This window comes from Fringilla coelebs (genome assembly GCF_963513975.1).
Source record: "Fringilla coelebs genome assembly, chromosome: 4".
Taxonomy (NCBI): Eukaryota; Metazoa; Chordata; class Aves; order Passeriformes; family Fringillidae; genus Fringilla; species Fringilla coelebs.
The window spans coordinates 22,002,213-22,026,074 of record NC_140032.1 but is presented as its reverse complement, the minus strand read 5'-3'; the positions used below and the strand labels follow the sequence as shown (position 1 = coordinate 22,026,074).

General features: G+C 36.7%; 1 protein-coding gene across 1 annotated transcript in view; it reads left to right on the top strand.

Moving 5' to 3' along the window:
* The window catches only part of ARAP2 (ArfGAP with RhoGAP domain, ankyrin repeat and PH domain 2), a gene marked incomplete at both ends in the record, with an annotated part of 105,739 nt that extends 92,172 nt beyond the window's left edge, over positions 1–13,567 (top strand). The window contains 5 exon segments of the mRNA XM_084204247.1: positions 3,996–4,078; positions 5,460–5,495; positions 5,980–6,043; positions 10,558–10,689; positions 13,217–13,567. Of these exon segments, the coding sequence (XP_084060373.1) occupies positions 3,996–4,078; positions 5,460–5,495; positions 5,980–6,043; positions 10,558–10,689; positions 13,217–13,567 (666 nt within the window).
* Between the last annotated feature and the right edge of the window lie 10,295 nt (positions 13,568–23,862).

Genomic DNA, 23,862 nt, shown 5'->3' with positions numbered 1-23,862 from the left:
TCTCAGTCATGAGAATACATGAGAATGAGGTTACATATACCTCAGAATTCCATAAAAGTGAATTTAGTCATGATTAATAGCAGGAAGGATTCAGTTTTAAGTATTTCATGGGAGTTTTCTTAAAACAGTGGGTTTGAATGTATGCAGCTTGTATTTTAAGTATAAAGCCAAATAATATTGATAAAGAACTATGTTTTAGTACCAATTATTTCTTGTTTAAAAACACAATCAAAGTTTCAAGTGCTTTTATTTTTGCTGACCACTGTTTTTTTCCCATCCAAAAAATATAGATGTATATTACTGACCTTCCTAAAGTAATTTTTTTAAGACATAGCCCTTGCTCACGTAAGCTAATGCGCTGTGTCTTCTTGTGAAGCTCTGGATACAATCTTAATTAGAATGACCCCAGAATGTCACAAATAGTGTCTTAAAATTTAGTGCTAAAACTCAAATTGGCACATATGTGAGAATAAATTAATATGCCCATAAAACCTTAATTAGTATCTTGGAAAGAATTTATGACAGGATTGTTTTACCACTTTATAATCTCCTCTTTTAAGCCATTCTAATTTATAAAAAATTGAATTCCCCAGCTCAGGAGGCGGTTTGAACACTTTTTTTTAAATGCAAATGGTAATACCATTTTGATCAAATAGTATATGAGTTTGTCTTACATTTATTGAGAGATATTAATCAACCATGAATAATCTTGGTTTAATTTTAGTCATATTTAGGAATGAATAGTAGGAACGCTTGACATTGCAGATGGAAAATTGTCGTTAATAAGGCCACATGTACTAATTAATTTATAAATTCTCATTAATAGCAAATTAAATTTGTATATGCAGGTGGAGATACATTCTGTTCAGTGTTTCTCTTGTTCAAGAGCAATTATCAAAAACATTGAAAGTTTCCATGAAAATTGTATGCTAAATTGCTATATTGTGCTAATTGACTGAAATAATTTACCCCTTTAATGTTCTGTTGCTAAGAGATAAGCTCACAGACAAAGAAATGGCTCCCTTAAGGTGTGTTATTGTGAGAAGCATGCAGTTGTTTAAGTTAATAGCATGTTCTGCAGGGGTATTTTTTCATCCTGGCAGTACCCTTCTTTTGAGCAGGAAGTTACACAAGAATACCAACCATAAAACTGTTGTGTGTTTTGTTGTTTTCTTAAGTCCTCTTAAGTGTCTCTTTTTTCCCACACTGGAGTGGTAGAAATTGAAAGCTGCAGAATGGGAAATTGAGAATCCAGGGACAGTAAACACTAGGGAGTAGCTTTGTGTACTGGGATTATAAGATTTGTTAAGTTGTTTGGTGAAGTTTTTTCTACATTGAAAGCTAAAACACTTGACCTAAAAGCACTAAAGGAATGCTTTTGTGTTGTGTTAAATATTTTTCTCTGTAATAGTGTGCATCTATTGTTTCCTTTCAGCACTTCATCTTCCAGTAACATTCAGTTCTCACACCTGTGGGTCTATGTCTTCTGTAGATTGACTAGAGGTAGTTTGTTCAAGAAGGAGCAAGCAAGGAACCTCAGGAGATCCTTGTCCAGCTTCCTGTGCACAGCAGGGATAGCAGCTGAGGTCAGGACATGTTGTGCATGGCTTTCATCTGTAAAGTCTTCGAAAACCCTGAGGGCAGAAAGCACAACCTTTCTGGGCAGCCTGTTGCAGTACCTGACTGTCCTCATGGGGGAAAGTTTGTCTGTCCTTACTTAGATGTAGTCTTCTCACAATACAAAATGCCTCACTCGGTCTGCTTCAAAATTTCCTTGTAGGCTCTGAGGGGCTGCTGTTAGGTCAGCCTCTCTTCCAGAGCAAGTGCTCCAGCCCCCAGATGGTCTGGTGGGCCCCTGCTGAACCCTCTCCAGATTACTGATTCTCTTTTTTGTCTCAAGGATCCAAAAGATGCAGTCACACAAGTAATAAGGAAAGAGGGAGAATTATTCTCCTCCTCCTCCTCACTGTGCTTCTGCTAGCTCAGGAAAGCGAGACCACCTTTGCTGTTAGGATACTCTGTTGGTTTATGCATGCTCTGGTCCCTATCAGCAGAACTGCCTCCCACTCTCTGTCATTCAAAGAGTTTTTTCCTTCACCTGTGCAAGAGTTTCTGTATATCATTGTTAAATTTCATGAGATTCCCGTTGTTCCATTTCTTTGTTCTGTGTAGGTTCCTCTGAAAGTCCCAATACTGGTGTTCACCAGAAATCAGGTGGATTCCTTCTGTCTCACTGGGCTGCCCTTCCTGAAGATATAAGGAGGAACAAAGCCCTGCCCTCCCCATCCTCTGTCCCATAAAAGTCAGGATATGTTATCCTGAGACTTCTGTGGGTTGTCGAAAACATAATCTGCTTTCTTTTTCATCCTGATTTAGTGGCCCCAGTGGCCTAATGGATGAAGCACTGTCTAAACCAGGGATTTGGGTTTGAGTCAGTCAGCACAGCTTCACCAAGGGCAAGTCCCACCTGACCAACTTAGTGGCCTCCTATGATTAACTGACTATGTCAGTGGACAAGGGAAGAGTGTCAGGTGCCATTTATCTGAAATTCTGTAAAGCCTTTGACACAGTCCCTCACAATATTCTTTTCCATCCCTTGGAGAGGGATAGAATTAATGGAGTGGACTGTTAGATGGATAAGAAAGTGGTTAGATGGTCACATCCAGAGGGCAGTGATCAGTGGCTCAGAGTCCTGATGGACATCATTGACGTGTGGTGTCCTTCCGAGGTTCTTGCTGAGATTAGTGCTACTTAATATGTTCATTAGTGACACAGAAAGGGGGATTGAGTGCATCTTCAGCAGATGACATCAAGCTGGTGGTATGGTAGATACACCTGGGGAACAGGATGCCATCCAGAAGGTCCTGGACAAGCATGAAAAGTAAGCCCATGGGAATCTCAGCAGGTTTAACATGATCAAGTGCAAGGTGTTGTGCCTTGTTTGGGTCAACTCATGATATCAGCCCAGTCTGGGGGATGAACAGATCCAGAGCAGCCCTGCCAGGGAGGATTTGGTGATGCTGGTGGATGAGAGGCTGGACATGACCCAGCCATGGGCACTCCCAGCCCAGAGAGCCAAAGGTGTCCTGGGCTGCATCCAGAGCCCCGTGGGCAGCAGGGGAGGGAGGGGATTCTGCCCCTCTGCTCTGCTCTGGTGAGAGCCCACCTGCAGTGCTGCAGGCAGCTCTGATCCCTAGCACAGGAAGGACATGGGTATGTTAGAGCAAGTCCAAGTGAGGCTGCCAGGTCGATTAGAGGGGTGGAGAAAGGCTGAAAGACCTGGGTTTAGTCAGCCTGGAAAAGAGACCTAGTTGTGGCCTTCTAGTACCTCAAAGGAGCCTAGAAGAAAGATGGTAACAGATGTTTTAGAAGAGTATAATGCAGCCGAACAACAGGAATGCCTTCAATCTGAGAGTATGTTTAGATTGAGTATTAGGAAAAATTCTTTACTGTGGGGGTGGTGAGGCACTGGAACAGGTTACCCAGAGAAGCTGGGGATGCCCTATCACTGGAAGTGTTCAAGATCAGGCTAGATAGGGCTCAGAGTAACCTGGTCTAGTGAAAGATGTTCCTGTTCATGGGAGGGGAGTTGGAACTAGATAGTCTTTAAAGTCCCTTTCAACCCAAACCATTCTCTGATTTGAAGAAAATTTTCACCATTCCATAGAAGAGGTTATTTAACAGCGACCAATCCCATTTCCTATCTTTCTGTCTCTTGAAGAGTTTGTGTTCTTATACAGCACCACATCTTCATTATTCTGATTGTGTTACAGTTTTGTGATTTCATGTGAACCTTAAGTTCTCAATCAGTCTGCTTCTGGTAATAGTGACTGGTACGCTTTATTAATGGCAAAGAAAGATAAAATATTTTAATGATTTGCTAGAAAAGAGGGGTGCACTCTCCATGAAAGAAACTGAACAGTGAAATCAGTCATGTGGCATTTTCTCTTTTGCACATTCCTGATACAATACTTAGAATCTTACTTTATTTGCAGGCTAGCAAACCTGAAAAAGTGTTGCCTGTCAGTTCTCTGAAGCTTTATCTTGGAGTGAAAAAGAAAATGAAGCCACCAACAAAGTAAGAATAGAAAAGAAAATAAACACTGTGTAAAAAGTATTGTAGTATCATCAATAAAGGGTAGCATAGAACATTGTGGAACAAGGAAAAGTCAAGAAGCCTATAGCAGTATGCTTAATTAAATTATACCCTGTAATATTATTTGTTCTGTTCCTATATTTGTTTTCATGTTCCATGTTAACTAATCTGTGCTAGTAAATTACTTTATTGATTGTCTCTTTGTAATCTAAAGTGCATTTGTTATCTCTTGTGGATATGGTGGCTCCTGGCTCACTTAGTTTTGTGATATATGTCCTGCATGGCATTGGTGGACACACTTTCCTTGCACCAAGTAAAAAGACAGAAGAGAAGAGAAAACCAGTTAGTCATAGCCCTCACTGGCAGTTCCTGTTCAGCAGAGGATTTTCCTTTTTCAGGATCTTTGTTATTTTGATGTTTCTGCTAGCTGAAGACTACAGTGCCCTTTACAAACATCAGTGACTATCTCTCAGGAAGAGAGCATTGGAAAATGACACCTGTTTTTCTCAGATGTTTCCAGATCTTGTTCGGTCAAAGCTTTGAGATACTGAGACAATGCACATAGGATCTTATCCCAGAGGGAGTCTAGGTTGGCTGTAGCCTTTAAACAGATCTGCTTGAACTTTTCCTTTACAGTTGGCAAATCAAAACACCCCAAAAAAGTCTGTGAATTTCAAAGCTTAGCCATGTTAAAGAAAATGTTGGTGGTTTTTTTGGGTGTGGTTTTTTTTTTTTTTTCAATTCAAGTGCAGAATGAGTAGGAGATTACTCCAAAATAGGAGTAAAAAGATTATGTAAATGTGTCTTTATAGGTTTTTTTACCATGAGGTTTATTTTTAGTCTACTTTAAAAAAAAGAGTTTACCAAGTCTCTTCTGGATCTCCAGAAGCATCTGTTTCACCTCAGAGGCTTGATTTGGCACCCACTCCCTTTTCATTTCCCTAGTAATTATTAAATCCCTATAAAATCATGTGATTCCTTTTGTTTATAGTACAAGCATAGCTCTTTCTCTCTGACTTCCACACTGTAGTGGACTCTTTACCAGACAGTTTTATTTCCAGCTCCTTTTAGAAAGCACAGCCACAGAAAAAATGCGGCAACTAGTCAGCTGTCATCTGCAGTGCTTTGCTATAACCCTTTGTCTAACACTGAAGGTTCATTAACTGTGAATCAGTTGTAAGAAAATTAGCAAAATCCATCCTCAAACCCACAACTTTATTCTGGATTTGCAGAACACATTTAGACAGCAAAAAAAAAAATCTTTTTTTAATTAAAAGGACTATATAAGGGTAATTAATCTCTGCAGTGTGAGGAAAAGGTCCCAGTTTATGGAACTAATTTTTGAAAATCTTCTTTCTTTCAGCTGGGGACTTGCAGTATTTTCTGAAAAACACCAGTGGTAGGTAAACATGAAATACACGCTTGGTTTAACTTCACAGTCTAACATTTGTTGAAATATTCAATTGCAAAATAAGAGTGTTTGAAAACTAATGGGTATTGTTTGGCTTTCATGTCGAATTTTATTTTTTGTTTTTTTAAGTAAAGAAACTTTCTTAGTTGATATGTTTGGTTCATCTTTTCGGTTTAGGTGTCTGGCTTCCATCTGTGACCAGAGACCAAAAAATAGTCAGAAAGTTAGAATGATAGATTTTAATCCTGTGCCCATGCTTAAAATGAAGCACAGGCATTGTCTTCAAAGTAGGTAAAGTGATAATTTGAAGTATTTATATATGCTTATTTTTTATGGGAGTGTTAATAATAATATAGATAGTATGAATGAATTTAAGCACTATTGGATGTAGTTTAGAAGCCTATTCTTTAATCTGTTTAACTGTAACAGGTGTCTCCATTGTTTTTAATATTAATTATGTATTGCGCTGTAGGTATATATGTTGTGATGGACAAGATGTGCAGATGGAGTGGATGATCAGCATTTTTATGGCACAGGTACTAATCTGATCAGAAAATGTAACTCATTCTGCTGTTATAAAAATCCCATTAAATATGTATGTGTTATATATAAGGTTCAGTGCCAAAGTTTCTGGAATACTTCATGTAATAAAAGTGCCAAAAGATGTGTCTTAGTCCATGAAGACTATGAGTGCTCTGAGAGTAAGAACATTAGATTCTGACATCATCTCCCCATCCCACCCCACTGTGTTGTAGAGAAGCTTGGTAAAGAAGGACAATTATTTCCTTTGCAGAAAGCTCTTGTGGGTGAAATGTTGGCCATTGACCTAAAGGGTGTGTCTGTGTGCCCCAATACCCTTGTGCTATTTCTCTGCTCACTAGTTTGGATGCTGCTGAAGTAGTCATGAAAGACGGGTATAATGTTTAAAAGCACAGTGGTGTGAACTAGCCCAGTTGACGGGCTTGCCAATATGCCTTTATTTCCCCGTTATCCAGGTTTGTTTCGTTAACACTGACAATTCGTTGTGTTGGGTAGGGTTTACCCTAAATTAAGTACTCTTGTGCTGGCTATGAGATTGTAAGGAGGGTATATGTTTGAGTGGCATACAACACCTCATTGGAAATGGAGTTTAATGTTTGCACTGGAGAAGTGGAAGTAAGCGAGATGGGAAGAATTTAGCCTGACAGGAAACTGGAACATAGTTTAAGGTTTTAACAGGATTTTGTGTCTGTGTCAGATTTCTTTTTCCCATGATGTTCAAGGAGCTTTGCAGGATATCGCTGTGAATAAACATTGCTAGATTTATGATTACCTGGGAGCTTTGTGTTGCATAAAGTAGGACGAGCACAAGACTGTTGAAATACAGACTTAGTGACTTCCTAAAACAGAATCTGACTTTCATAGATAGTAGTGCTAGAAGTATAATGCATGCCTTGAAAGTAAGACTTCTAAATTCTCGTCTTATTCAGGTCTCTTAACTGAAATGACAATTGTTGTTTCTATGGAAACAGCTGGCATACATCTCATGGGCATAACATGAGCAGTGTCACAGCAAATAGGCTCAGAGGTTATTGATATAGGAAACTTAGAAGTAACTCTTGCAAGGTTGGTAACTGTTGAAGTCCTTTTGACATAAAATCACAATGAAGGACAGTCTTACAATGCTGCTCAGGCAGATGTACAATGTTCCTTTGACAATATAGATAAAAAACTGGGAGTCATTGCTCACTGTCCAGGATAAATTTTCCTAACAGAAAAAAAAGACTAAATAATTTCATGTACATTAAAAAAATTGCTATGAATTCATACTGTTAATTTTAAAACTTTCTTCCAGTGAATGAATACAGCAATGTGGTTTGGCTTGATTTGATTCTTTTTTTATAAGCATTCTGGACATCAGTAAAGTTGTCAGTCTATAGACTACATGAGAAATTATGTGCTAATGATGCAGATTTAGTGTATTGTTCTTATTGCAATCTACTACTTCGTTACAGAGAAAGTTTCCTTAAGAATGCAAAGCCTTATATTGGTAAAGTTTGCTGTAAGATCTCTAAAAAGTCCTGCATCATACACCGGCAGACGGTTATTACCACATTATCCCATTTCTAAACCAGAAATCTGTAAATGTCAACTGAGATTATTTCTAGTTAGAATTTTCAAGTTGAGGCCATCTTTAGCTTGTTTTTTTACTGCATATATTGTCACTGTATTTGAACACACATGTTAGAGAAACTTCCAGCAGCGCATCTTCTTTGTGAGTGGAATAACTTAGATTGGAAATTGAAAAATACTGTAAAATTGGTTTTGAAGTGTAAAGACATTGGCGTTTAATGATCTTGTGCAATTAAGAGGAACATAAACCAATATTACTGCATTCCTCAGTGCTTGGGCAGACTCAAGTTTTATTAGTAATTAATATCAGTAAGATGGTAGTACTATTACTGTTTTTTTTCCTGGCATCTGATAATGTTTATTCCTGTAGCATAAACAGTGCAGAGTATATAAATAGCAAAGTGTAGGTACCGCTGTAATCTAGGTACAAGAGTACTTTGATACAGGCAATCAGGTTAACCCAGAGGTTATTAATCTTCCATTTCAAACTGGTACATAATAAGTGTTTGAAGTAGGACCAATGTTTCTTTCAGTTCTATGCAAAACCATCCTGAAAAGCATGATTCTTGAATTCTATAATAGTTCTGTACAAAATCTCTTAAGAGCATGTATAGAATTCAGTTGGAAGTAATTAATTCATAGGAAGATGGACACAATAGTTTTCTTCCTTGTCTTTGATCATCTAGAGGCACATTATACTACCATGAGGTGCAGTTGAACAGAGGGGTCAAAACTATGAATAAATACATTTTTTATGTGGCCTAATACATTGCTACTATTTCTGATATACTTTCTCAGTTCTATTTTAAGAAAAATTGCAGGCACAAAAGGGAAATCAGGCTGCTTAGCTGTCAGGGATGGTGTCCTTAGGCTTGCTGGGATTTAAGGCAGATAGTTTTCTTCAGAAGCTGATTAAAGTTTCTCCATCACTTTCTGGATTGTGTTTGTTTGTTGTATCTTGATCCACAATAAACTGTTTTTGTTTGGCAAGGGCTGTTCTTTCAGATAATAATTTCTCATTTCATTGGAAGAACGTGTTCTTAATGGAAAGAACTCTCCTCTTCACTGGAGAGACACTTATCACACACTTTTGCATCACTCTGGTCACACCATGTGTGAGAATTTTTTACTCCATCAAGATATGAGTCTATAAAATACTTCTTCTAAATTTGGAACCAAGGCTTTCAATTTCTAGTCAGCCATCATGAGTCAGTAATCTCTGATTCTGATGGGTTTTAATGGTAGTGCTGTTTTTACTTGCAGATCATGTGCAAGTATGATCATAGCTCCTCATAGATTACAACTGTTTTTTTAAATACAGTCTTTAAGAGACTTGCTTCATGGATTTGCAGTCCTGGCTTTCCAGTTTCCTTCAAAGTTTTGCAGATTTAGCTGTCGGCCTTGGATATTTGCTTTGATTCACAGAATCTCATGTTGATGATTTTTCAGTAAAATAGTCTTGAAATACCTTGTCCTCAAATCTGTCTTTCTGGGTTTTATTAGCATTACTTGAGGACTGTGAGCTCATGTGCTCAAATTTGAAATGTTCAGTAAGTAATTTATGGTTTTTTACTTCCTTTCTCTTCCCAGTCTTGTTTTTCACTCAGAGTGGAACTTCACATTTTTCCCCAAAACTGACCTACTTCATTGAGCAAAAGCAGACTACTGTTGAAACCAGATCTGCATATTTGTAGATTGTGTTTCGGATAACACATGTCGTTATCATATGTTAAGCAATTATTTTCTCTAAATTATTAATACAAATTTTCAGAGAATCACAGAATCAATTAGTTTGGAGAGGACCTTTGAGATCAATGAGTCAAAGCTATGACCTGACACCATCTTGTCAACCAGACCATGGCACTGAGTGTCACATGTACACTTTTCTTAAACACCTCCAGGCATGGTGACTGATGACATTCCAATGTCTAATCACCCTTTTTGGGAAGAAACTCATCCTAATATCCAACAGCAGACTCCCCTGGTGCAGTTTAAGGCTATTTCCTCTCCCTCTGTCGCTGGTTCCTGGGAGAAGAAGCCCATCCCCACCTGGCTCCAGCCTCCTTTCAGGCAATCGTAGAGACCAGTCAGTTTCCCCTGAGCCTCCTTTTCTCCAGCTGAGCTCCCTCAGCTGCTCCCCACAAGCCCTGTGCTCCAGACCCTTCCCCAGCTCCCTTGCCCTTCTCTGGACACGCTCCAGCCCCTCAATGTTTTTCTTGCAGTCGGGAGCCCAGAACTGGACACAGGAGTTGAGGTGTGGCCTCACCAGTGCCAGGTACAAGGGAGCAATCACTGCCCTGGTCCTGCTGGCCACCCTATTTCTGACACAGGTCAGGATGCCATTGGCCTCCTTTGCCACCTGGGCACACACTGGCTCAGGTTCAGCAGCTCTCAGCCAGCACTCTCAGGTCCTTTTCCACTGGGCCACATTCCAGCCACTCTTCCCCAGCCTGTAGCACTGCCTGGGGTTGTTGTGGCCCAAGTGTTGTACCCTGCAATTTGGTCTTGAACCTCAACAAGAAACACATTTAAAAGCGCTTGCACATTGAGGTATTTTATCTTATTTCAGAAACTTTTGTTGGGACTCATGAAAGCATGCTTCTGTGGAATTTTGAAATTGTGAAACAATTCAAAATGTATGTCATGTTTGATGATATTTTCTACTTTTTGGGGATAATGAGAATAATATTAAGGAAGGAAGATGTTTGATACATGACAATTACGTAGAGACATTTTGGTTCTTTCCACTCAACATTGTGCAGCACTTACAAAGTATTAACATAATTTTAAGCATCCTAGTGTTTTTCCCTTTTTCCCACAATAGGAGGTCATGGTATTGTGCAGTATATTGCTTTTTCCAAGGGAGTTTTGCATACCAAAGAATCTTATGTATTTATGAAATTGTACATGGAAAATAAGGAATCATTTTTTTCTTCAGCATGCAGATATATGGCCACCTGCTGGGAAAGCAAGAAAACAATCCATAACTAAAAGTCCCAAGATCAGAGGCTTACCACTAATTCCCATTCATCAGGAGAAGCACACTTGTAAAATCCGAGGCAATACAGAGGTAAATGGGGTTTAAACTTGATGTAGAAGTTTCAACCACAATGCTGTAAATAAGTAGTCCAGTAATAATGAACTCCCTTGAGCTGGATTAATATAGAATGCAGGTGCTGTTATTATCAATGCCTCTTCCAATATTTTGTCATTAAAGGAACATTTAGGAAAATTTAATTTAAAAAAGCTATTGTAGTCTCAAGTTGCATAACTTCTCTGGCTGTTCAGTAAATCGTAATGGACTTTTATTTGTGCTTGGTTTTGTTTTTTTGAGTACAGATTGTTCATTAGGAGTAAATCAGACTTCTAGCTGGAAATATTATGCACATTTTTACAGTATGGGTTTTATTTTTAATAAGATCCTTGAAAACTGTCCTGCATGCATATCTTAAAATATTTTTCTTCTGTCTAAAATAACTGCATGGTTTTAGTTATCTACTCTGTGAATATAATAAAAAAGCTCAGATGGAGCTAATGTTGTAATGTTGAGACATTTAATTTGTACTATTATTAGTCTCAAAGACGAATGAGAGGCTTTAGTTACAACTCTTTGAATTGACTGAGCTTTGTCACTACATTCCTGCACTAGGGCACTAGTGATGTTTTGTACATTGCAACTCTGAGGAGGTCTGCATTTAAACTTCAAATCAGAAATCCAACATTTTCATTATTTATGCCATGATTAAATCCAGAGAATTTTTTATGAAAAAGGTATTTGCATACTTTAGGAAGGTTAACACAATGCATAATGAAAAATAAAAATTAATGCTTTTTTTACATGGAAAGCTAAAACTGGAATGAACAGTAAAATAGTGGTAGAAAGTATATATATGATACAGTTTATTAAGAAGATATATTATACCCCAGCGGAGTCGGTTAAAAAAAAGTACCATTGGGAGACCATGCCTTCAGTCTTTCCATGAATTTGAGTACTCTTCCAACATGCAAGAATATCTCAGTTTTAAAGCATTAGAAAGTAATACCAGGAACAAGCATTTTCTGAAGTAAGCTGGTTTATGGAAAATGAAAGTCCCTTACAGATCAATGAACATGTAGTAGAAATGTCATCAATTTATACAGGCAGGAAAAGAGACTAAAAGTTTTCCAAACAGTGAAAAAAATGATATCTTTGAAAGAGAAAGATGACTGAGGGGGTGAAAAATCCAAACCACTATAAGCTCAAAGATACCCAGAAACTGAGTTTAATATTAATATTTTTTGCTAAAATGTCTATATTGAATGTCTGATTTTTCCTCATCATTGGAAGCAGTTTTATTGTGTGTTAGCAAGATAAATGTGCAATACCAAAGGCTTGAAAGGCTCAATAACTGAGAATCCCAATAACAAATAGAATCAAAACATTTTGGTTATTTCTATGCCACTTGTTGCACATGTGGACAATGCATTTGAAATATGCATATTTCTCATATAGAATTATTTAATAGAAATAGAAATATATTGCTGTGTGTCTGCAGTAAGTATTTGATTTTATTTCAAAACACAAGAAGGCTGAGGACTGAGGAAAAACCTTTTCTTTCAAGCACGATCAAATAGCATACTGACTTAGAATAGGTCATACAAGAAAGGCCCAAACCATTCTATAATTCTGTGTATCTAAACTAGCTCCTCCCTAGTGTTTGAGTAGTTTTTAATGTTTGTTTTAACATATAGGAGGTATTAAGATTCCAAGGAACCAGTTGTTCATATGCTGTGGATGAATAACTCCATAAAAAATGCAGTCAAACTGAACAAGTTTCACACAGGAAATACAAAAAGACCCAAAGTCTCCCTCAGTTTTCTCCACCTTCTGGTTGTCAAGAAAGATGGCATACATGGAAAAAGTATTCCAGGACCTAATTTTCCTTTAGAACTACCAGGGTTTTTCACAAAAGGAATGTTCTACCTAATGCTGCACCACCTGAGTAGCCAGAATACAATAACCCAAATTTAGATGCTGCATCTGGTTTACCTTTCATTTTCTACAGCTTAAGAACTTGAAAACAGCCCACCAATATGAAAATTAAAAAAGAAGCCAGTCTTTATAACATATGAGTTAGTATTTAAAAGCTTCTGAAAATTTTTATGTGATTGTTTAAAATTATCTTCATATTCATGTTGCTCAGTCATTAGATTATCAAAACTGTAATATACACAATTGTATTAATTCCACCAAACAATTCTAGGTCTTTAAGAGTACAGTGATCTGCTGTAAAATGCTAAAATTTAGTCTGCTGTGGTAGAATGAAAAATCAAATTGTGATTATATGAAAATAAATCTTCATGTCTTCATTGGCATGGTGCATGATTTATGTAAATTTCAGAAGTATAGCTAATTAAGAATTTGCTCACTAAAAATGATTACTAAATAATAATATGAAAATTGTGGTAATTTAAAACTGACTTTGCTGTCTCAGCTCTTGAGTAAAATTAATTTTTTTCCTTTAAAACTTATGTGAAACTAATGAGAAAAAATTGCAATCTAAACATTTTTTTAATATGGTGTGAATGACCTTATTTCTCTTTGCTTGTTTGGTAAGAATATGGAACTACAAGCTGGAAAATCAAGATTTCATGAACATCATGATAATGAACTTCTGGAAGAAAGAAAAAACTTGAAAGAAAAAGCCTCTATTGTGGCACAATGTTTGGAAAGAAAGGAGGAGAAAGGGCGAAATCATGCAAAACCACATCGAAACTTGATTTCGGAGGATGATGCAGGCTCAGGAGTGACTGAATTACACCAAATACCACATAAGACACTGAAGAAAAATAAAAACAAAACAAACAAAACTACTTTGGAACAAGATAGTAAATTGCCATCAGATGTGATTCAGGAACTAAATACAGTGCTGCAGAAGAACAGAGCACTTCATGAAACCTCCAGCTGACTTCCTGAGCCTGAAGTGTAGTACTTATATGTATATTCTTGTGTTATATATGTGTATATATATATTTGTGTGTGTATTTTCTGTTCAAAAGCGTTCTGTTTTGATGTATCTAGTTTGTACAGTGCAGAGGAAATAAGGAAATATGATTTGTTTATATGCAGCTATTGATTTTGTATATGTGTATGCCCCATGTTATAATTTACAACTGAAATGGGAGAACTGATTATGTAAAACTCCTGAAGTTTGGAAGTTTTTCTGTGCAGTGTGAGGACACCAGGGTTTTTCCTATTTTGTTGTTGTTTGTTTCAGATTTTGTTTGATACAAGGATTTTAAGGATTTGGTATAAACACCAAAAGCTTTTGGTGTTTATACTCTGTACCACCTTGTAAATACTGGAGAGATTTTTAAAAGACAAGATATATTCTGAAATTCATGCAATTGGCCTGCAATATTTTTAATTGTCTAACATTTTAAAATTAGTAACATCTGATTTGAAATTGATTTTTTGTTGTTTTTGTTGGTTTGGTTTTTTTACTTTGTGGGGTTTTTTAAGGAGAAAATTAGTATTTGCTTCCATAGAATTGTCCTCTGACAAGGCATCATGTGAAGGAATCAAAAGGGAGAGAAATGTATTAGATAAGACAATGTATTAATTCTTGGATCTTGAAACTGTGTCTCTAGGGTGTACACTGGATTATTACATCCAATTAATGAGACTATTGAGGAGGACAAAAAAAGTCTTCAAAGCAACGTCTAATGGGAAGCAAAGCACTATGTCAGAGGGCTGAAGCACTTTTCTTAACAGGCCTTGCTCAGCTCAGGGTGACAAAGGCAGGCTTTTCTATTGCTCTTTGGATAGAGCTTGCTCGGTGCTAACAAAGTTGCTGACCTCCCATAAATATTTAGTATTTAAATGAGAAATTAATTCCTTAAATAAAAAACGGTGCCCACACAAATAAATCAGAATGGTACCAACACACCAAGTGTTAAGAAGTGCCAAATCCTAAACAGAGGAAGAGATTTACCCCTCTCTTTACCATGAGGATAAAGGTAATAATATTCTGTTTGCAGGGACTAGCAAATGCTTGTCCTACAACTTTACCACTGCTCTTCTGAGAGTGAAGGCTGGTCCCAGGGTTGAGAGAACAGCCTCGCTTGCTGCCTGCTGAGGGTGTAGGTAGCAGTTCCTGAAGACAGTGATTTGGCACAGTACAGCTACTTTGATTTTTTAGGCCCAGAGTTCTTTAAATTTAAAATTCAGCATTGCCTTTCAAAACAAAACCTATTCAAGGAATGAAATTATTTTCAGTTGTTTTGTAGATTTTATCGTCACATATCCCTTGGGACTGCTGATTTGACTTTGTCCCATAGCACCTGGATGGGCAGAAGGCACTGCTGTGCTGAGGCTGTTTTCAGGTGTTGTGGATGCTGCCTCGTTGAGCAGCAGGACTGACAGACGTGAGCTCTCATGAACTCACAAGGCACTTTGCTTCAAGGAAGGCATTAATAAGGGCATCTGCTCGTTTTTGCTGCTGTCCCTTTTGTGGTCTGACTAGTCAGACTGCCACAGATTTTCACCAGCCTTTTAAGAACTTAGTGTTGCCTTTAGTGTTTGATTGGAATTGGCCAGATCTCTTAGAGTAGGAGAGGAAGCACAGAAGCAGTATGCTCGCTTACTCCCTCTTCTATTTTTGGTAGTCACAGGTGCCCTAACATTTCTCACATCATTTACTTCTATTCCTGATTACATTGAGCAGCTTAATTGGAAAAATAATTTGTTTGATTGAAGAAATTAGACAAGTGACTCAAATAATGAATCTGGAAACTCTGCTAGGAAGCGCAGAGAAAATGAGATCAAGCTCAAATATTTTATAGTAGTATTTATTAATCTGGAATGTAGCACTGACAAAGCAAGTCTAGTCTTTCAGACTTTGCACCTACCTTATTTGACCAGTTGTTAAAACTGAAACAAGTTTGTAGATTTTAATTTTCCCAGTGCACTATTGACTGTTTTGCTACATTCACTTTGAAATTGAGCCTCTTCTAATCATTGAGGCTCTGTCTCAAGGAAGCATATCAGCCTGAACTCAAATTTTATTGATTAAAGCTGGTGCTTAATGTTAATAAACACATTCTTAAATGCTGATTTGAAATGGGGACTAATGCCAGCAGGAGAAATTGCTTTATTTTCTGTCAGGCTGGACTTGAATGTAGCATTTACAGTTGTATTTTTATTTGCAGATATTTCTCAGTATTGAGTTATGGGTCTTACATTGTTTATCTTTTTATTGGGACCTTAAGAATGACATTCACTTCACTGCTGAAATGATGCTTCATGCATCATTTAAGCCACTACACTAATGGAATAAATGGAGCAGTGGAAGGGTTTTGTGCATTGGAGTGAATATATCCACAAAGAAAATGGTTTGTGTATTTTTATTATTCTGTAGTCTAAGGACTACAGAAACATTTGTTCTATTTCAAAGCCATCTCACAGGTAAAATATCTGTATAACTGCTGCTAACAGGCCATAAAAATCAAGAAGATGTTTAATAAAATGTGTTTAAATTTGATGTTGTATGTATTCATACACAAACACATTTATGTGCACATTCACAGAAGCACACTGAATGGTGACAATGTTAACACAAGTAAAGTTTATTTGGGGGAGTTGAAATGAAATTTGAAATTAATTCTTTTAAATAGGTATCAAAGTTTTGAACAAAACATCTGACACATTGTTGTTGCACTACATGTTTCAGACTGATCTAAGACCTGCAGAATAAATGTGGTTTGTTGCAATATCTTAATGGCTGCTGATCTTTTATTGTTCCTGTGCCATGTTGAAGACTGGTAAAGCGTAATTTTTAGAGAATTGTAATTGAATAAATGCTATTTCTCAGAACTAGGTGATGGATTTTTTCAGAAAAAAAACAGTAAGAATGTTAAAAAAAATAATCTGGGTCTGCCCATATGAAATCTGTTGAATAACCTGGTAAGAGCTTACTTTCTCATCTGCAAAATGAAGTTAAATGGGAGACTGGTATTTTATGTATGGGCCTATAACAGTTAGAAGACTAAGATTAATATCTTAATAAATCTTAGTAAATCTCAGGTTCATCATTGCCTTGTTAAACTTTTATAATTATGATAGGTAGGTGTAACGTTGACATGTAACCATTGTTTTTGTTGTTAATATGATGCCCGTGTTCTGTTTGTGTGTGGGTTTTTTTCACATTTATCAGGATGGGTGAGGGAAACAAGTGAAAACCCAAGAAGAAATATGAACTAGATTCTTCATTTTCTTTTTCTTTACTTGAGCTGGATATTGTCTGCTATTTTAGAATTTTTCTTCAAAACAGATCTCTTTCTGAGGTACTATTTTGGGATGCCAGTTCAAAAAGCAGTTTGACTAATAGGTTTTGTGCCTCAGCAGAGACTGCCTTAGTGTGGGATCAGTTTCACCAGCTGGGATCTACGCTGTGTATTCATACAGACCTTGCCTTTACTGTGTTACTGGGGTTGAGATGCAATTTTTGCATTAAAAGGTTTTGCAAATGTTATCCGAGAATCTGTCCAGTGGGGAAAGGATATCCCCAAAGATTTCTTCCGTTAATGGGGAAGGTTTGGCCATATCATTGATTTTTGTTTCTTCCTTGGGAAGAGCTCTGGGCTGTTCTGCCTAAGGCAAGTTGTTAGGATGCCTGCAGCTCTGTCTGCCAGAGGCACCCCTGGGGTGTCTTTTGCTGTCATGTATTGGGGTAGTTTTAGACTGCTCTGGAGGGTTTATCTGAGAGTAAAATTTACAGGAATTTTATCTCACTGCAATGATTTTTCTCTCCCCTGATAACAGTGCTGGCACAGTTTGTGTTCCTATGAGTGCTGCCAGCTTTCCACCATCTCCACAGCTCAAATTCCAGATGAAGAAATCTAAGAAATAATTTACATGCTCTGCTGGGGACAGGGTTGGTATCTGCAGGAGTAAGGAAGTAAGGGGTGCATCTCTCACTGGCTATGATACTTTGTAATAGGCCTATCCTGTCATGTCACCTCTCTGATTTTTATATCCTGTTTTCCAGTGCAGTCTGTTTCAGTGGGAGAGTCAGCTATCAGACTTTACTTGAATTTGGACTAGAGCAGCTTCAGTTCTGCTTGAGTCCAAATGGAAACAAAAAAAAGAAAAAAAACCTGACTTGAGTCCCTGTTTGGAGCATAGAATGCTCTAAAAAATTATTTTGATTTGGGCTACTTAAGAGAAATTTGTGGATTCAGTAAGTTACATTGGGACTGAACTGTATAGAAACAGACTACCTTGATAGATGGGTTGAGTGTATTCCAAGTGGAATTGTTTGCAATATGTACCAACTTGCAAAACTGAGCAAGATGTGGCAAGATTGCCTGGGAGGAGTCAGGATTCTCCAATTCCGTCTTCTGAACCACTGGAGAGATTCTCTGTGCTGTTAAAAAAATGATGTATTTGTCCAGCTCACTGTTTCTTGAGATTAGACTGTTCTATGTAGAAAGGCAGAAAACCTCACAAATTTTTTTCAGTGGTTCACGGTCAGTTTGGAGATTACACTGCTTTAGTTGTGGCTTCATTAAAATGGGACACATCTGCAGCTCAGTTAAGGGGAAAACCAATCCTGCTCTTTTAGCTCTTACCACTCCTGAAGCTTAATGGTTTAATTATTGTCTTTGCTGAAATTTCTTTGAGAATAGTCCCGTTATGCTTTGCCACTCATTTTTCGCTACAAATTCATTATGAACTGTTGTACTGATGAGGAAGGAGGATGTGGATGTTCATGCCAAACAGACAACTGCATCTTCCTGCTTACCTGTTCTTTCACTGCAGTTCAGACTTTTGCTTAGTCTGCCTGACCTTACTTGAGCCCTGCCTCTTTTTGCTCTAGACCCTATTCTGTGTCTTAGATTCTGGAATATCCTAATCTTTAAGGTATCTTATATACACGCTCCCAGTCTGGTCTAATGTCTGGTTCAAACTCTAGCCATTTCTGGTTAGATCCCATGCCATCTCTGAATATTTTTTTGCCTCTGTTTGCAGATAGTATGTGCATTACGGTCAAGACACAATGTCAGGGTTGCCTTAACCCTTTTCTTAAGTCCTGTTAGAGCTGTTCTCAGTGCCACCATAAAGAAAAGGATTTTGCTGAAGTATCTGAGAGAGAGAGAGAGAGATTTGGATGTTGGCCAATAGGTCTTCCAAAGTTCTGTGACCCATTCCTATAAATGCCTCTGAAAATCTTCTACATACTTACATTTGTATTCCTCGGCCAATCAGAAGGCAAGCTAAAGCAAATGTACTCTCTTTGCCTTTTAAAATTATTTTAGTTCAGTTCTTTAATGATCCTCTAATAATTTCTTGTGCCTGGTAATAACAGTTTCTTGCAGATTATACCTTTGGCTACATAAAGTGTTTTCTTTCAGAATTTAATTAACATTGGTTTGTCCAGTACTGCAGACAGTTTTAGAACTAATAGGTTGAGGTTTGCTCTGGGTATGAGTTTTATTACATTGTTTTCTCCCTGTCCACATTTACAATATGTTTCATTTAAAAGCAGATAATTTCTTTGTATTTGACTGTATTGGCTTTATATATCTATTTAAATAACAGCATGATTAAAATATCATTTCTTCAAATAGATTGTAGCCATTAGCCTTTAGTTTATTGTGTTCAGCACGTACATTTGCTTTCAGATTGTCTCTTTTTCCCACTGTTTACTCATTCATCCTATGTATTGGGACTGTTAAAGCTCATTAGATGATAAATATTTTAAACTGCATATAACAATTCTGTGGTCTTCCCAGGCTGTTACAGGTAGAACATTTTTCACATGAGAATCCTTACAAGCTTTTCTTTCCAGAGGAAATCAGGTTTCATGAGAGATTACAGAACTTTGATGTAGGAGGATATATCTTTGAGTCTTGGTTAAATCACTGAGTAGAACAAGAGTACACTTTGTCCATAATGGGGAGACAGTAGGATTGGTTCCCTTTCTGTCACTTCCTGTATCTCATATGGTGCAGCTTGGCCAGATAAATGAGTTTTGAAAATGTTTGCATAGGATCTGTTCTAAGAACTAGAACACAGAAAGCCAAAAATAAAGCATCTCTAAAATAGCAATAAATCTAACCAATAGTTAAGAAAGTTTCTGCTATTTCATTAAATAACAAATGCGTTTTCACTGGTTTTTTCCTTCCAGATTTTAGAGAAAAGTTCTCAGTAGCTTGAGCTTTCTATGGATTTTCAGTATTAGTCACCAAGTCTAATTTAGAAAGTTTATTTTTCAAAACATAAATCTTGTTTATTTTTCAAAACATAAATCTCTAGTACCAAAAAAAGTACTAGAGATAATTTTTTTAAAAGGACCTTGTATGAAGCCTTGCTTTCTTTTATGCTAGCTATATTATAGCAGCATTAACTTTAGTTCTCTCTGAATAGTATTTCTGGGATAAATGCATATCTTGTGATGATCATTGATCTTTTTAATGTCAGTTATGAAAAAAAATTCAAAAGTTTTCCACCTATGACTGAATTAATAAAAAACTCAAGTTTACATTATTTACCATGTACTTTTGGGGTTTGTAAAAATAACCTGACAGTATTACATAAAATATTGCTGTTGAGATTCAACAGCCCTCAATGTGTTGTTTACTTTAGTAATGCAACCTTGATTGGTTATGGACAATGATGAGAAATTAGTTACAGTAAATCTGATATTTCTGCAGTTAGTGGTTAATTTATTTCCGGTTGAGTCTCTGGCAGCCATCTCCTCTTTCTCCAGGCTTCTTAGGTTTCAAAAAAAGATGCTAGCTTAGACTTCAAAATGTAAAGCCAGAAATTCTTCTTGAAAATTCTATTACAAAAAAATAAAACCACGCACCACCTACAACAAATAATCTTCCTCTTTAACGTGTTTTCAAAAGCTTCCTTTATTGAATTATTTTTGAGAGTCATTTATCCAAACAGAGGGAGGACACCCTTGCTGAAATTCAAATCAGTTTTGCAGAAGATGGATGCTATTTGCCTTAGAATCATTCTTTTCCTTCAGATGGGTTATGGTGATCAAGCAAATGTTTCAAAGTACTTGACTTGAGATCAGAATTCAATGGGAAGATGTTGCACCTGTGTTTTGCTGAGGACCTCAAAGGTGAATGTTGTCTACATGGTTTCATCAAATTTTTATTTCAGTTATTGTAGATATCCTGATGTGGTTTAAGGTAGAATTTAGGACTCTATAATTCTCTTCCAGCCTATGGACACTGTAGTTCTGTACAGAACACAGTGGTTTTCCACTTTTGAGCAAGTGCTCTGACCTGTACCTGAGACTTGCACTCCTGAGCCATATCAAAAGCATATCTTATTAGTAAGTAGGTTTTCTTACAGTTTGTGGGTTTGTTGTCACTACGGACTTTTTGAGAGAGACTAATGAAGTCTATAGCCAAATAGATAGTTATTTTTTCATGGAACTAACCTAATTTCTTTTTTTGATATATTCTGAAATGAGCAGCCATGTTTTAAATGGACAAAGTGTTTTGTTTGGATTTTTTTCCAGATTTTCATTAACTATAACAGTGGTGAAATCTCCTTTTGAATGTTTAGCTTAAATAGAACCTCCATCCTCACAGATACTGGAGGTTTGATGTGATTTGGTGTTTTTTTGGCAAATTAGGCCCGTCATACAGCCAGATATTGGATCTCTGGTAAACATAACCTGGTATGTTTGAAGGTAACACTGGTATGTTTGGTAACAAACCAGAAAGTGTTAATTCATGCCATGTGTTACCTGTTGGTAACCTTTTTTGATGATGCTCTTACATCACTTTGGTTTTCATACTAAAAATTTCATTACAATTAAAAAGTGATTCATAGATATTTTACAAATCAACTAACATTAGGCATTTAAGTTTTACTTTCAAGTTTTTGTTTGGGCTTTTTAAGCAGGTACAGCTTTTATCCTGATGGCACTAAGCAAAAGCAATGAATGGATAAGAAATGTTGTTGTAAATAGGTTATTTTACCCTAACACCTCAGTTTTCAACACCTTTAATTTTTTTTCAAAATTTGTTAAATAAAGAGTGGTCAAATTCTTTTCTGGTGCACTCATGCTCCTTGTTATTATGAAGAGAATCCTTTTCTGGCCTCTTGTCAGCTGTTCGGAGATGAAAAATAAGTGGTAAAAATTAAAGACAGGTCTGTTGCTTCCAAAAGTACAGTATGGTATATACTGCCTCTTTTTATAAATGTTTTCAGCTTTAGCTCTTGATATTCACTTTTCTATTCCCTAATGCATCATTAGTGAGATGAACACATAAAAGTGGATCCTTCCCTCATGCCCTTACAGGACCCTATTATAAAATTGTAAACTCACCATTCAAGTTATCTCTTTGCAATTAATGAACTGTGAAAAGAAATTGCACAGTGAAAGAATGTAGCTGTATTTATGATTAGGTCTTAAACAGAAGGCCAGTTTATATGCTACTTGGATTGGAGAAATTACTTACTTTCTCCCACTATACTTTTATTATCAAGATGAAATGTCTAGTAGGCCAACCAGAGTAAAAATTCTGAATGCAAGCAAAATTATATAGGCTTTATTCTGAGTAAAAATGTCTCATGAACATTGCTATTTATATATTCCATTTTCAGACAATAACTGTAGTTTATGAAGAAACTAGAGTTCACATCACCATCTGCTTTCAGTAACAACTTTTGAACTAATATGTAGACTAGAAACTGTTTTCTTTCCCTGAATCAGAACTTTTTGCCGTGGATTTCTAGAAACAAACTGGATTTCTATTTTAAAAGCATTTTTTAATTTGTTTTACAATCAGTTAGCTCAACTTAATGGGCAATTAACTGAACCACAGAAAGCTTTCCCATGAAGGCTGACACCTCCCCCATTCAGTGTGCCAGACATTTTACACAATTGAAAAAAGAGACATATTGCCACTTTTTGTGTTCCTTTTTAAGACCAAGTGCTTGTTCTTGTGTTCCCTGATATTTGTTTCCACTTTATTTTAAGTTGTGGAGCTCCAGTTTCTGGTGGAAGAGAAGAACTTCTCATCAGTTTATTTGGTGTTGCCCTAAGCATTTACAGGTGAAGAAGGTGCGTTGCTTTAAAGAGGTTTCAGAATAAGGTGATCGATCAAACAACTGGTTTGACAGCAATAAAAGTTCCCCAGGAAGCTGCATCTGCATCTTCAAGAAACAAGTAACATCATCTCACCCTGATCTACAATTTGATTCAGGCCCCCAAAGGCTAATGTCCAGCACATTAGGCATGGTATAATTGAACTGTTGAGAAGCAAAATATTAATGAACTGCCTTCCCTTTGGAAGTAATCTAGGTTTCTCATTACTAGCACTGCCAGCATTCTTGTTCTTAGTGTCTAATCGACACTTAATGACTCTCTCTTGGTGTCTCTAATTTTCCATAATTAATGTGCATGTAAAATGAATCTTGTAAATAATGTGTGCTTATATACCACATGCTGAATAATGTAAGCAAGCTATTATAGGTTGCTTATTTTTGCCCCTTGTGGTCTCTGGATCTCACAACTTTGCATTAACTTGAAGCTGTGAGGGAAAAATCTACCAGGCATCTCACCTCATTTAAGCATAAAACCCAGAAACAATGAACAAATTCTACAGAGAAAAGATATCAAGTAGTTTTTTTTTGTTTGTTTTTTCCACACCAAACCATAGTGAATAATAGATGGCAAGATTTTCAACTGATTGTATTAGACTGTTTTACAAATATACATCTCTAAAATGATTGTTCTTAATATCCAAATGTCTTACAGATGGTCTTTGTGACCTTTTACCAAGAGAAAAGTTGTTGATACTTGTAACATCTAGTAAAATTATGAAGCACAAACATTAAGTTTTATAGCTTGTTCACTTTATATTGAGGGACTCTACCAAGTGAGATTTTTATTCTTCCAATTTTAAGTATGGGCTGATTTTCCAGAAAACTAAATATCAGGTTCACTAGGCAGAGATTTGATTTAGATTAGAGAATCAAAAATTCCTGTTTGTTTTTTATAATCTTTTGTACCAGGCTCTACTTTGCAGTGCAAAATGCTGGCTTAGTATTATGGTATTTGACAACTGTGATTAAAGAAATAAAGATTTTCTCACTTTATTATTTTACTGCTGTTATTTTGTATTTAATCCTGCTTCCCTTGTAAGCTTTACTGAGTTTAAAGAATTTTCAGTGAGACAGGTCAGGGAGTCTCAGCCCTCACAGAAAATAGATACCATAAGTGTCATC